General features: G+C 34.9%; 1 protein-coding gene across 1 annotated transcript in view; it reads left to right on the top strand.

The window, feature by feature from the left end:
• BMPR2 (bone morphogenetic protein receptor type 2) overlaps nucleotides 1-15,068 on the top strand; it is a 175,456-nt gene that overhangs the window by 82,410 nt on the left and 77,978 nt on the right. The window contains exons 2-3 of the mRNA XM_068544639.1: nucleotides 6,593-6,763; nucleotides 7,807-7,977. Coding sequence (XP_068400740.1) covers nucleotides 6,593-6,763; nucleotides 7,807-7,977 — 342 coding nt within the window. The remainder of the gene's footprint in view (nucleotides 1-6,592; nucleotides 6,764-7,806; nucleotides 7,978-15,068) is intronic.

Here is a 15,068-nt window from a genome sequence, read left to right as displayed (position 1 = left end):
TGATACACCATATTAACAAATTGAAGAATAAAAACCATATGATCATCTCAATAGATGCAGAAAAAGCTTTTGACAAAATTCAACACCCATTTCTGATAAAAACTCTCCAGAAAGTGGGCATAGAGGGAACCTACCTCAACATAATAAAGGCCATCTATGACAAACCCACAGCAAACATCATTCTCAATGGTGAAAAACTGTAAGCGTTTCCTCTAAGATCAGGAACAAGACAACGATGTCCACTCTTGCCACTATTATTCAAAATAGTTTTGGAAGTCCTAGCCTCAGCAATCCGAGAAGAAAAAAAAATAAAAGGAATCCAAATTGGAAAAGAAGAAGTAAAACTGTCACTGTTTGCAGATGACATGATACTATACATAGAGAATCCTAAAGATGCCACCAGAACACTACTAGAGCTAATCAATGAATGTGGTAAAGTTGCAGGATATAAAATTAATGCACAGAAATCTCTTGCATTCCTATACAGTAACGATGAAATATCTGAAAGAGAAATTAAGGAAACACTCCCATTTACCATTGCAACAAAAAGAAGAAAATACCTAGGAATAAACCTACCTAGGGAGACAAAAGACCTGTATGCAGAAAACTATAAGACACTGATGAAAGAAATTAAAGATGATACCAACAGATGGAGAGATATACCATGTTCTTGGATTGGAAGAATCAATATTGTGCAAATGACTATACTACCCAAAGCAATCTACAGGTTCAATGCAATCCCTATCAAATTACCAATGGCATTTTTTATGGAACTAGAGCAAAAAATCTTAAAATTTGTATGGAGACACAAAAGACCCCGAATAGCCAAAGCAGTCTTGAGGGAAAAAAAAGGAACTGGAGGAATCAGACTCCCTGACTTCAGACTACACTACAAAGCTACAGTAATCAAGGCAATATGGCCCTGGCACAAAAACAGAAACATAGATCAATGGAACAAGATAGAAAGCCCAGAGGTAAACCCACGCACCTATGGTCAACTAATCTATGACAAAGGAGGCAAGGATATACAATGGAAAAAAGACAGTCTCTTCAATAAGTGGTGCTGGGAAAACCGGACAGCTACATCTAAAAGAATGAAATTAGAACACTCCCTAACACCATACCCAAAAATAAACTCAAAATGGATTAGAGACCTAAATGTAAGACCAGACACTATAGAACTCTTAGAGGAAAACATAGGAAGAACACTGTTTGACATAAATCACAGCAAGATATTTTTTGATCCACCTCCTAGAGTAATGGAAATAAAAACAAAAATAAACAAATGAGACCTAATGAAACTTAAAAGCTTTTGCACAGCAAAGGAAACCATAAACAAGACGAAAAGACAACCCTCAGAATGGGAGAAAATATTTGCAAACGAATCAACGGACAAAGGATTAATCTCCAAAATATATAAACAGCTCATGCAGCTCGATAGTAAAAAAACAAACAACCCAATCCAAAAATGGGCAGAAGACCTAAATAGACATTTCTCCAAAGAAGGCATACAGATGGCCAAGAAGCACATGAAAAGCTACTCAACATCACTAATTATTAGAGAAATGCAAATCAAAACTACAATGAGGTATCACCTCACACCAGTTAGAATGGGCTTCATCAGAAAATCTCCAAACAACAAATGCTGGAGAGGGTGTGGAGAAAAGGGAACCCTCTTGCACTGTTGGTGGGAATGTTAACTGATACAGCCACTATGGAGAACATTATGGAGGTTCCTTAAAAAACTAAAAATAGAATTACCATATGATCCAGCAATCCACTACTGGGCATATACCCAGAGAAAACCACAATTCAAAAAGACACATGCACCCCAATGTTCTTTGCAGCACTATTTACAGTAGCCAGGTCACGGAAGCAACCTAAATGCCCATTGACAGACGAATGGATAAAGAAGTGGTGGTACATATATACAATGGAATATTACTCAGCCATAAAAAGGAACTAAATTGGGTCATTTGTTGAGACGTGGATGGATCTAGAGACTGTCGTACAGAGTGAAGTAAGTCAGAAAGAGAAAAACAAATATCGTATATTAACGCATATATGTGGAACCTAGACAAATGGTACAGATAAACCGGTTTTCAGGGCAGAAATTGAGACACAGATGTAGAGAACAAACGTATGGACACCAAGGGGGGAAAGCCGTGGGGGTGGTGGTGGTGTGATGAATTGGGAGATTGGGATTGACATGTATACACTGATGTGTATAAAATTGATTACTAATAAGAACCTGCTGTATAAAAAAAATGTGATCAAATGTATTCTCTTGGAAAGAAGCAAAAAAATACTGCATTATATGTTTGAAAGTCTCTAAGAGAATAGATTTAAATGTTTTCACCATACACATACATACACAAAATGGTAATTATGTGAGGTGATGGAGCTGTTAACGAACCCTATTGTGGTAATCATTTTGCAATATATACATGTATCAAATCATGTTGTACACCTTAAACTTATACAATAATATATGCCAATTATATCCCAATAAAGCTGGAAAAAATTTCAAAAAAATAAAATGAGGAGAGCAGTTTTTAAAAGACTCATATCTAATCAGTGTATTTGATTAAGGATGTCCCTTGAAAGAGTTAATTGACCATACTTGATTGATCAAGATTTGTTCATTAGCTGTTGACAAATTCAGAAAACCACATGTAAATGATCAGGTCTTTTTATGTGCGAATATAATACTAGGCTATACTGTTTCTCATAGTACTCTTTGTTTCATGCCTACTTTTCCTGCATTATTTATGAAGAATCCAAAACTTTATACAGAGGTATTGCTGAGACATTACAACAAAGAGCATTTAAAAAGCTGCAGGCACTGTTTTACAAAATGGAGTTTTTCTTTCTTTTAACCAAATGGAGTTTAGTTAGAATTCTTGCTCAAACACCTTTATTTAATATAGGAATTTGCTGAATCATAATTTGAAAGAGTTACTCTTAAAATGGCGAAGTATAATTTTCCTATACTAATGACACTGTCATAAAATAATTCCTATGAAGTAGGCTGAAGTAATTTTAAGAAAAAATTATTTGGTGAAAACTGAGGGATATTAAAGGTATGATTCAGTGTCCTACAGTTGTACCTTTATTGCCTTGATCTTGCATTGAGGGGAGAGGGAGATATAGAGGAGATTGGATTTGTTTGTTTGTTGTCTTTTTATATAAGGAGAATTTTAGGTTTCAGTCATCAAATTATTTAATAATGGAACTAAAAATTTTATGCATGTTCATTCCTTTAGCTACTTTTCAGATGTAAAAGAAATCCAGGCAGAGGAAAAATTTTCATTTTGTATTTATTCTTTCACAAGGATATACTTTTCTTTTTATTTTTAAATTAAATAAGGCACTTATTTATTTATGATCCATCTACCTCCAGGTACGGTTAGATCCCTATTCATTAACTCAGTATTCAATACAAAATTCTAGTCAAAACGGATAACAGCAGAAGAGGAGGGGAAAAAATAGAATATCGTGGTTGTGGAAAACTAGAGATAATGAGTTCATAAATTCATTCTGATCTTTCTAACAATCAAGACAGAAAGGGAAACAGAGTGGGTTACATAATTTCAGCAAGTGGTAGTAGGTAAGTAGCACATAACCTGAGTCAAGAAATGGGGATAAGGAATTATGTCTCATAAATAGGAATGCTTTTTTAGATCTACATTACAGAGTTTTGTTTTTAGTTTGCGTCTTTTAAGTATCAATCTTTGTGTTGTGTGTACTTTATATGTAGAGATATGTTTGATTTTAATCTTTATAATTTGTAAAGTTTGCAAATTAGGGTATATCTAAGGAAATACTGGTAAATGTGCGAGATAATATAAATGTTTGTCATTAAAGGAATTTGAATATGTGACTACATGTGGTAAAAATGTGGTATACTCATAATCTGGCTAATGCCCTGGAAGTAGTTTTTATAAAAAGGCTAGGGGGGCTTCCCTGGTGGCGCAGTGGTTGGGAGTCTGCCTGCCGATGCGGGGGACACAGGTTCGAGCCCTGGTCTGGGAGGATCCCACATGCCGCGGAGCGGCTGGGCCTGTGAGCCACAACTGCTGAGCCTGCGCGTCTGGAGCCTGTGCTCTGCAACAAGAGAGGCCGCGATAGTGAGAGTGGCCCCCACTTGCCGCAACTAGAGAAAGCCCTCGCACAGAAACGAAGACCCAACACAGCCACAAATAAATAAATAAATAAATAAACTTGCGGGGGGGGGGAAATAAGGCTAGGGACTTCCCTGGTGGTCCAGTGGTTAAGAATCCTCCTTTCAATGCAGGGGACTTGGGTTCGATCCCTGGTCAGGGAACTAAGATCCCACATGCTGGGGGGCAACTAAGCCTGCGGGCTGCAGCTACTGAGCCTGTGCGCTCTGGAGCCCGAGCACCGCAACTAGAGAGACGCCTGCACACCGCAATGGAAGATCCTGTGTGCCGCAACTGAGACCTGACGCAGCCAAAAATAAATAAGTAAATAAAAAATCTTTTTTAAAAAAAGGCTATACTACATTTTCTGGCCATTTATATGATATTAGTAAATATCTTCTAGAAGACTGCCTGAAGTTCTAAATTGTGGAAATGTGGAAGTCACGTTTATTTTTTTTTTTAGTAATTACTGTCTGTCGCCAAGCAGACTATAAGGTGCTTGAAGGGTAGAACTCTGTATTATCTATTTGTGAATCCTCTATTTACTTAGCTCAATACTTTGAAGGTGCTTTCTGTTGTAATAAATATGGCAGGTCTGTGTTTCTAAATAGACTTGGGCACACAGTTGTTGGTGCTTTCATTTCTTCTCTAGGGTTTGGTCCTTAGTTTTGTAGTTTCAGAAACATTATTTTAATAAATCATTTCCAGTGCTAAGGTGCTAATGAATTAAGCCATACTAAATAAGATACACAGCAAAATCAAGAAATAAATCAGAAGCCCATTAGGAATATAGTGGCAAAGTGTATTAGATTGTTATTCTGGCAAGTCAAACACAGTAGGAAAGTCTGCTTTAAGAAACCAAATAAAGATCAGCTGTTGCTTTTGATAACCATTTACTTCTTTGGTATTCTCAGCAGTGTTGGTAAATGTTTATTAGCTGATAAATTATGTGGCAAATGTTCTACTGAGATTAGTTAAATCAGATTATGTATATGGAGAAAGACTGACTGGCGTTGGAAATACATTGGGTTGACTTTTGGTATAAGGGATTGTTGAGCATTTCTTCTTCTGACTATTATATTGATTTTTAAAAAATTAATTAATTAATTTATTTAATTAATTTTTGGCTGCATTGGGTCTTCGTTGCTGCGCATGGGCTTTCTCTAGTTGCGGCAAGCAGGGGCTACTCTTCTTTGCGGTGCGTGGGCTTCTCATCGCGGTGGCTTCTCTTGTTGCAGAGCACGGGCTCTAGGTGCGCGGCCTTAGTAGTTGCAGTGCGTGGGCTCAGTAGTTGTTGCGCACAGGCTTAGTTGCTCCGCGGCATGTGGGATCTTCCCAGACCAGGGCTCGAACCCGTGTCGCCTGCATTGGCAGGCGGATTCTTAACCACTGCCCCACCAGGGAAGTCCCTATATTGATACTTTTTTTTTTTTTTTGATTTTTACGCTTTATTTATTTTTGGCTGTGTTGGGTCTTCGTTTCTGTGCGTGGGCTTTCTCTGGTTGTGGCGAGTGGGGGCCGCTTTTCATCGCCGTGCGCGGGCCTCTCACTGTCGCGGCCTCTCTTGTTGCGGAGTACAGGCTCCAAACGCGCAGGCTCAGTACTTGTGGCTCATGGGCCTAGTTGCTCCGCAGCATGTGGGATCTTCCCAGACCAGGGCTCGAACCCGTGTCCCCTGCATTGGCAGGCAGATTCTCAACCACTGCGCCACCAGGGAAGCCCTATATTGATACTTTTAATGACAGAAAATCATTTTCTTATTTAGCACTAATAGCCTTAATTTTTAAAAACAGGTTTATTAAGGTATAATTTACATAGCATGAAATTCACGCATTTTTAGTGAACAGTTATTTTTTTGTACATTTACAAAGCTGTGCAAACATTGCCACAATCTAATTTTGGAACATTTCTATGTCCCCAGATAGAAACCATGTACTATCCATTTGTAGTCTCTCCTCATCCTTAGTTTAACATGCCTAATGTTATGTTTAACATTTTACAACTGAGTATAAAATATGGTAGAAGTGAGTACTGTAGAATTTCCAAAAACTATTCAGCCCTCTAGGTTTGCTAATTTGTTTTGAATTTTTAATAATTTAGAGCATGGACATTTTTCTGATGATATTTCTTTATTCAGACACCAATATTATTCAGTAGGAGAAAGAGTGGTGAGAATAATTTATGTAAGAGGGTATTGCTTTTGGGAAATGAGTTTTCAAGTTTGCTTCTTGTTTGGAAGTTACAAATTAATTAATGAAAAGAAAGACGTTACTGAATAAATACAAAATTGCACATTTATTCAAGCCTTGTTAGGGATTTAGTAGGGAAGTTTACAGTGCCTTTGAAAAAGGCACTAAGATTTTATATAATAATGTTTTGCAAAGATTATCATAAAGTGAATTTGTCATTCTTTTTTTCCTTTATTTTAGCTTCTCAGAATCAAGAACGTCTTTGTGCATTTAAAGATCCATATCAACAAGACCTTGGGATAGGTGAGAGTCGAATCTCTCATGAAAACGGAACAATATTATGCTCAAAAGGTAGCACCTGCTATGGCCTTTGGGAGAAATCAAAAGGGGACATAAATCTGGTAAAACAAGGCAAGTAATACTTTTTTTACCTGAAATAACTGTTTCATAAAATTGAAGTTTATCTAAGAAGGGCATGGAAGTAGATTATAAAACCCTATGCAGGAGAACAGTTAGTTTAAAAGTGTGTATTCATGTATGTATTCACACCAAGCTCCAAATTTGCAAAGGGTAATTGGTTTTAGCTTATTTTAATAATATCTTATTACAATTTTAAAAAATATAATGCCATTTTATGAAGTTTAGAAAATAAAGAAAACTATAAGAGAAACAAATGTCTACAATTCCATACTTTAAAAAGTTTTTTTAAAAAACTATATTGGTTTATTCCCTTCAGGTGTGTTTTCTTTGTACTTCTATGTTTATATGTGTGTGTGCTATTTTTTTCAAAATTATGGTAATACTATATAAATAATTTCATATACAGTTTTTCCCATTTTAAATTATATCATGGATATTTTCCCATTTCTTTAAATATACTTTGAAAACACTCAAAATCTATACAATTTTTCATTGTATACATGTATCTCAGTTTACTTACACATTACTCTGCAGTTGGACATTATATTGTTTTCTGGTTTTCATTGTAATACCTAATGCTTCAGTGAACATCTTTGAACATAATTCTTTGATTGTATCTCATAATTTTCCTGGAATAGACTTCTGGAAGTAAAATTAGATTATAAAACATGAAAAGGCTCTTCATAAAAATTGCCATGTGACTTTCTAGAAATGTTATATACATTTACATTCCCTCCAGCACTGTGTGTTACTGAATCCTTGTTATTGTTATATATAATTATTTTAAAACCCAGAAGAATTCCATAGATATAGACAAAAATGTAATCTTATTGATTTTTTAATAATAATTCTTAGATTAACTGTGAAGTGAAACATTTTATTAGTGGCTTTTTCCTTCCATGAAATGCCTGTTTATACTTTGCCATTTTCTGTTATTTAAAAAATGTGGTTTCCTATTGGTTTGCAAGAGTTATAACTTATTTACATTATTACATATATAAACCTAACTTGTTTACATTAACATCAATTTGTAGGTTGCTGGTCTCACATTGGAGATCCCCAGGAGTGTCACTACGAAGAATGTGTAGTAACTACCACTCCACCCTCAATTCAGAATGGAACATACCGTTTCTGCTGTTGTAGCACAGACTTGTGTAATGTCAACTTTACTGAGAATTTTCCACCTCCAGACACAACACCACTCAGTAAGTAGTTAAAGTAACGTACGTTTCCTTGTAATTCCTTTCTCCAAAGATTTTTAGAATTTAAAAATATATGAAAATATTCAGGTTGGGCCAGAGTGAGAGGGAGAGTTCCGGCATCATGAGACTATATCTAGCTAACACCTAAAATCGAAAAGAGATACACCAGGATTTCCAAGGTATTGGTATATTATCAAATAAGTTTGAATCAAAATATAGTACTTTCCAACTCACATGAAGAGGAGTTTGGCAATATTAAGAACACAACATATGTGCTTACTCTTTCACCCAGCACTCCCATTTGTAGGAGTTTATCTTTGAAGACATACCTCCAACAGTATGAAAATACATATGCATAAATTTATCCATTGTAGTATTGTCTGTCACTGCATAGTATTGGAAACTACCTAAATGCCTAAGAATAGGACATTGATTGAAATCCACTATGGTACATACGTGTAATGGAGTACTAAATATACAGCTATAAGAAAAAAATGGGTAAGATCTCTGTGAACTGATATGGAGTGATTTCTAGAGATAACGTTAGGTGAATAAAAAGCTTATATAGTATGCTGTCTTTTGTGTAAAACAGAAAGCTTATCTTTACAAAAAGAAGCAAAGAAAGGATAAACCAGAAAATAATGAAGTTGGTTACTTACAAGGGTTGAAGGGAATGGAACAGAAAGGATACAGGAAGGAGGAAAAATCCTCTGAATATAGCTTTATGCATGTAGTTTTGACTTTTGGAATCCTGTTACTAATCTGTGTGTGCAAAAAGTATAATTAAATCATTAAGGATGGGAAGGGGGCAAAATCCCAAACTGAAAACAAATGAGCCCAGTTGTATTTTACATAAACATCATAATCACACTTAAGGGAAAAAGAAACAACTAATCTAAAGCATTTTACAAAAACAGTATTTGACTGTATATACTCTTTTAGGCAAGATATGATATAAGAGATGGGGGGAGAATTGCAAACAAATACTGAACTCTTTTTAGAAGGTTTGGTTTTTAGTAGTGTATACAAAGCAATTCTGAAACAATTGTAGATATATTTGTATTATAGGATTAAGAAAATGAGTATTAGTGTTGATATTCTTGGGAACTAGTGTTCTCACTGAAGGAATAGGGAAACAGTTATAGATGGGGGAAGAAAAGAGAATCCTATGTGAATAGATTGTAGTTCAAGGTATTATTATGGACTTATGACTTAAAAAATATCCATATGTATGTGTTACATGCATGTATATGCAGCCATGTATATATGTATTTGTACGAGTATGTATTTATATGCGTGTGTGTATACATACATGCCTACGTATATTTCTTATCTCTGTTTGTTGAAAAAAATAAGAAGCAAAAGCACCCCTGTAGCTATGAGTGTACATAATGCCCAGGTTTAGTTTCTACTACGGCTCCGCAGTCAGTGGAACTTGGGCTCCTTGGAAAAATGACTTATTCTAGGACTGGGGCAGGATAGGTGCAAGATAAGCCTGCAACATCTTATAACACTAGAAGATAAGGAAAGAAGTACCCCCCGAAAGGATGGAGACTTGTCACAGTAGCCAGTTTGAAGGAACCTCCCACGAGCTACATTTGAGATCACGTTAGTGCTAAAAAAGTACAGTAATAAGTTATAAACCATTGGAGGGAAAATGAATTGAGTCTATGCTGATAGCAGAGAAGGGAGAAGAGAGGGCACTTGTGGATAGTAGAATGCCAAGTGCCAAGTTGTAACTGTAGGTGTTGGAAAATTATCATTATGCAGCCATCATGGCAAGGATTGGATCAGGCAAGAATCATCCTAAGATCCTAAATCTAGGGGGCAGGTTCAATAAGGACTGAGGATATTTGCATTCTTTTAGAGTTTGTCCAACATATTGCAAGGGAAAAATTAGTAATTATAAAGTGAGGAAATTGGACAATAGCTTAACCAGGTAATATCATTAATGAAGGGCAGATGGACGTCTGTGATACTCTGAGAACACAGTGTCACTAATTTAGTACTGTATTTCAATCAAGAATGAATAATCTAATCACAAAGGAACATCAGGCAAATCATAAATTAAGAATGTTCTGTTATAAAAAGGGAGTTTGTTTTCCTCAAAAATGTCAATATCATGTAAGAAAAAGAGACTGTGAGAAAGATCTATATTAAAGGAGGCTAAAAAAGTTGACAACTAAGCGGTACCTAACTCTCCTATATTGGATGTGCAAAATGTGATAAAGGATGTTGTTAATCCAATTGACAAAATAGATGATTAAAGATTTTTTTCAATGTTAAATTTACTGAAGCTGATAAGAATAGTGTGGTTATATAAGAGAATATCCATATTCTTAGGAAATACTCTAAGAAGTGTTTAGAAGTAAAGGGCCATGATGTGTGTATCTAACCTTCCTTGAATGATGAAGCAAATGGGGTATAATGGTAAGAAAAGTGAATTTGTATAAAGGCATATGGGTATTCTTTGTACTATTGTTATTCTTGCAACTGTTATAATTATTTCCAAATAAAAAGTTTTAATATTTTTTAATAATTTTTTTTATTGAAATGTAGCACTTTTCAAGAATTCTTTTCTCTGTCAAGAAATTTTATCAGTCCATACTCTAAGATCTTCAGTTTTGGATTATTTCCTTTGATTTATTTATTTATTTATTTTATTTTATTTTATTTTTTAAAGTGTTTTTTAAATTTATTATTTTATTTTATTTTATTTTATTTTATTTTATTTTGTTTTATTTTATTTTATTTTGTTTTATTTTATTTTATTTGGCTGCATCGGGTCTTAGTTGTGGCCCACAGAATCTTTGTTGCGGCATGTGGGATCTTTCGTTGTGGCGTGCAGGCTTCTCTAGTTGCAGCACACAGGCTTCTCTCTAGTTGTGGCACATAGGCTCCAGAGTACGCGGGCTCAGTAGTTGCGGTGTGTGGGCTTAGTTGTCCTGTGGCATGTGGGATCATAGTTCCCCAACCAGGGATGGAACCCACGTCCCCTGCATTGGAAGGCGGATTCTTAACCACTGGACCACCAGGGAGGTCCCTATTTCCTTTGATTTATTGATGAAACACTAAACTGAAAGCAATAGGGAGTTTTTTTCATGTAGTTTCTATCTACTCAAGGCAATTAGCTTTTATTGCGAAATTATACTGAATTGGGTATATTTATTTTCCACAAAAAAACAAACAAAGCAAGATCTCTAATATTCACATCTAGCTCGATGAAAGAGAAGAAGTGAATTTGTCCATAAATTCACCTCAAAGATCTTTACAGCTACATTTCAGATTGTTACCTAGATCTTGGTCTACTGTAATCTTTTGAATCAAAAGCACGGAACGATTGCCACTATAAATCAGTAATGTTATCCTGATAAAAAGGGAAAGTGTTTTAAGTGTTCTAATTTGAGAGTGTTAACCCAATTAATGTATTTTGTTCTTCAGACAAAACAATCAAGTAAATTCATTGTTAGTAAACAAAATGAATATTTACTTTTATATTAATTTCAAGAAAAATAACCACTACTATATAGAATGTCAGATATTTAGTCTGTAAATGGTTAGGTGCTTGACCAAAATAAAAATAGTTTTAAGTGTTAAAGTTTAAAGGAATTAATTAAAATATAAAATTAAGAAGCAGAACTTTTTGTTCCTTGACATATATTGAATAATACATCAGTAGAAAGTTTGGCGACAGTGATTTTTTTCTCTAATTTTTCATTATAAAAATGCCATTTATTGACTATTTAATATAAACATTGGCCAAATAAAGACATGTATTTAAAAATTACTAGAAATATGGTGCAAACTCATCAAAGGTAGAGAAGGGGGGATAGTTCAGGGCGACTGTTTATGGGAGGTTGCCTATTATTATTATTATACTTTTGTATTGTTTGAATCTTTAACATGAGAATATATTTGTATATTACTTATTTAAGGAAATATTAAAGGAATACCTGCCTGTTTATTCAGAAAAATAGAAGAATGAGATAAATGGAGAGGAGAATAATAATCTTTAAAAATCCCTACACCCATATACAACCATTGTTAATATTTTGAATATTTCTTTCTAGTCTTTTCTCTTTAATTTTTGTATAGTTGTATTAGTGATATAAATTTTAGATCCTCCTTTTTAAACATAATATAATATTTTCCAGGTATTACATGTTTCATAATCATCAGTTTTAATGGTTGTATAATATTTTACCAACTAGATATTTTTCTTATCCATTCCCCTGGTTTTGGGCATTTAGGCTGTTTCTAGTTTTTTGCTACAATGCACATCTTTGTATATATAGCATTATATTAAATTATAATTCCCAGAATTGTAATTTCTGTATCCACTAGTAACAGTATTAAAGTTCCTCATACATTGTCAAATTGCTTTTCCAATGGTTGAAACAGTTCACATTCCCATCAGTGATATACTAAAGTGCATATTTCATCATATGTTAATCAGCACTAGTATTAAAATAAAACTTGGCTGAGGTCATTTTGAAAATGGATTTACATTGTTTTTTTTTGTTTTTTTTTACATTGTTTTTACTAATGAGGTTCACTTGTTGTTTGGTTGTTCTCTATTTTGAATATTTTTATATTCCTTGTCCATTTGTAACATTATTTCTCAATAATGAAGCTGACTAGTTTTGAGAAAAATTATTTTTAAAAATCTTTGAACCTTGGCTCTTCCTAAGGAAATACCCTTAATATCTTTCAATAAAAGTTCAGTGTTCATTTCATAGTGTGTAAATTATACCTTAATAAAGGTGTTAAAATGCTTATTACTCATTCTTCTGAGAACAGTGTTCACAGAAACAGTATCTCCATCCCTCACATGATGTTTTCGTGATGGTGTTAAAGGCCTTCTATTTGCATAGTATTTTATACTTTCAATGTGCTCTCACATCTATAAACTCCTTAAACATGTCTCCTTAATGTGTAGGTAGTTCAGTCAAAAATAAACCCTGTGTTTTAATGAGTAACCATGCTACTCAGGAGGAATGGATTGAAGTGGTTGTCTTTCTCTAGCAGATTTGACTTATAGCTTATCTTCCTTTAACTTTTTGTCTATTGTATTGGTACACAATAAAAGTCAAGTGTTAATATTTTGGGCCCCCAACCAAAAAAATTCTTTTAAACTTTTGAAATTATTTCAAACTTATAAAAACTCCCATGTACCCTTACTCAGATTCACTGATTGTCAACATTTTGCTGTATTTGCCTTATCATTCTCCCTCTCTCTATATATGTAGATCACTATTTTTTTAACCTTTTGCAAATAAGTTGCAGGCATCATACCTAAATTTTTATGTATTTTGCAGTTGTCTCTCTGTCTCTTCTAGATTCTAAAGTCTTTGGTGATAGGGACTTTGTTTTAATGCCCCTTTGTCTCCACAGTGACTGGTGCAGTGTCAGGTACATAGTGGGAGTACAGTAAATGTTTGTTGAATGAATAATTTAATAAACGAATATGTGCTAATGTGTAAATTTTGAAATACTGTTAAATGCTTGAAAGGAATAGGATTTGCCTTTTTTTTAATCTGGCAAAAAAATGAATTTAATGGATTCACTAACTAATGGACAGGTGTTTATTTTTTTTAATTTATTTTTAAGTGTATTTATTTATGGCTGCGTTGGGTCTTTGTTGCTGCGCGCAGGCCTTCTTTCTCTAGCTGTGGTGAGCGGGGCTACTCTTCGTTGCGGTGCGTGGGCTTCTCATTGCAGTGGCTTCTCTTGTTGCCGGAGCATGGACTCTAGGTGCGCGCGGGCTTCAATAGCTGTGGCATGTGGACTCAGTAGTTGTGGCTTGTGGGCTCTAGAGAGCAGGCTTAGTAGTTGTGGCGCATGGGCTTAGTTGCTCCGCGGCATGTGGGATCTTTCTGGACCAGGACTCGAACCCATGTGCCCTGCATTGGCATAACCACTGCGCCACCAGGGAAGTCCCTGGACTGGTGTTCATTGAAAGCTGGTTGCTACTTTCAGTTAAAAGGACAAATGTAGCAAAACAGTTAAGTGGGATAGCAAAACGAGACAAAACAAATTAACTCTCCTGTTTGAGATTCACCATGGTGTAAGTACAAAAAAGCCATGATCATTCCCCTCTCCAAAAAATGAAACATCAGCCTTTAATTTTTAAGGTAATAGAAGAATATAAAAGACTTTTCCTAAGTAGATTCTGTTATACGATCTCATTTTCAGAGATTACTCTAAAAGTACAATTGTAGCGTATTTTAATACTGGTAAAGAAAACAATGCACAAGTATCAATAGATTATGGCTGTTTAAAAGACCACATAGTGAGGTTAAGCTCCAGGGAACAACAGAGGGTACTTAATGTTCTCTGTGAATCCTATTCATTTCTTTCTAGATTGTTTTCAACTGAACAGTTTGCTTCTTGACATCAAACCATTCGTTGCTGTTATTGTAATTATATCTTTCTCATCAAGTATGCATCTGTACAACATCCACAACCACATTTACTTGCCTTCTTACTTGCTATCCCTTGTACGTTGAGTAGGGTTAGATCCAGCAGCAGTAAAGAAATGTATGGATGATTGAGAATAACAAGGTGTAGCTCTCTTTCTTCAAAAGAAGCTTGTTTTTTTTCCCCAACCTTCACTGAAGCTGAAGACAATGAGGTACTGAGTGATAGAAACTAAAGCATATGATAGTAGTGGATCTTTAAGAATAATGTGGGGGGAGTTGTTAGGGGAAAAGGTGATGGACTAACCAGAGGACCATAAGCAACTATCTGTAATTTTGCCGAGCCACAGAGTGTCACATTATAATAATTCAAGGATTACTTTGATAGTTATAGGATTGGAGGAAGGTACTCTACTTACCTGTAGTTCTTAAATTTTTTTTAATTACAGATTTTATGTAGTCTTATAAAACTGCCCTACATAGTTTTTTAGAGGCAACAAGATAGGGCACAAATAAATGAAACCTCTGCAACCTGTTCACTCAGGTGAATCTGGGTAACATATAATAACCAATATAATTATAGGCAAAAAGTTAAAGGAAGATAAGCTATAATTCAAGTGTGACTGGTTCCTGAAAATTTTAGCAGAATGGGAAGTCCACTGATGCTTTTGTTGA

This window comes from Eschrichtius robustus, chromosome 5 (assembly GCF_028021215.1).
Source record: "Eschrichtius robustus isolate mEscRob2 chromosome 5, mEscRob2.pri, whole genome shotgun sequence".
Taxonomy (NCBI): Eukaryota; Metazoa; Chordata; class Mammalia; order Artiodactyla; family Eschrichtiidae; genus Eschrichtius; species Eschrichtius robustus.
Note: the sequence above shows the minus strand (reverse complement) of the source record. Positions and strands in the feature narration are given on the sequence as shown.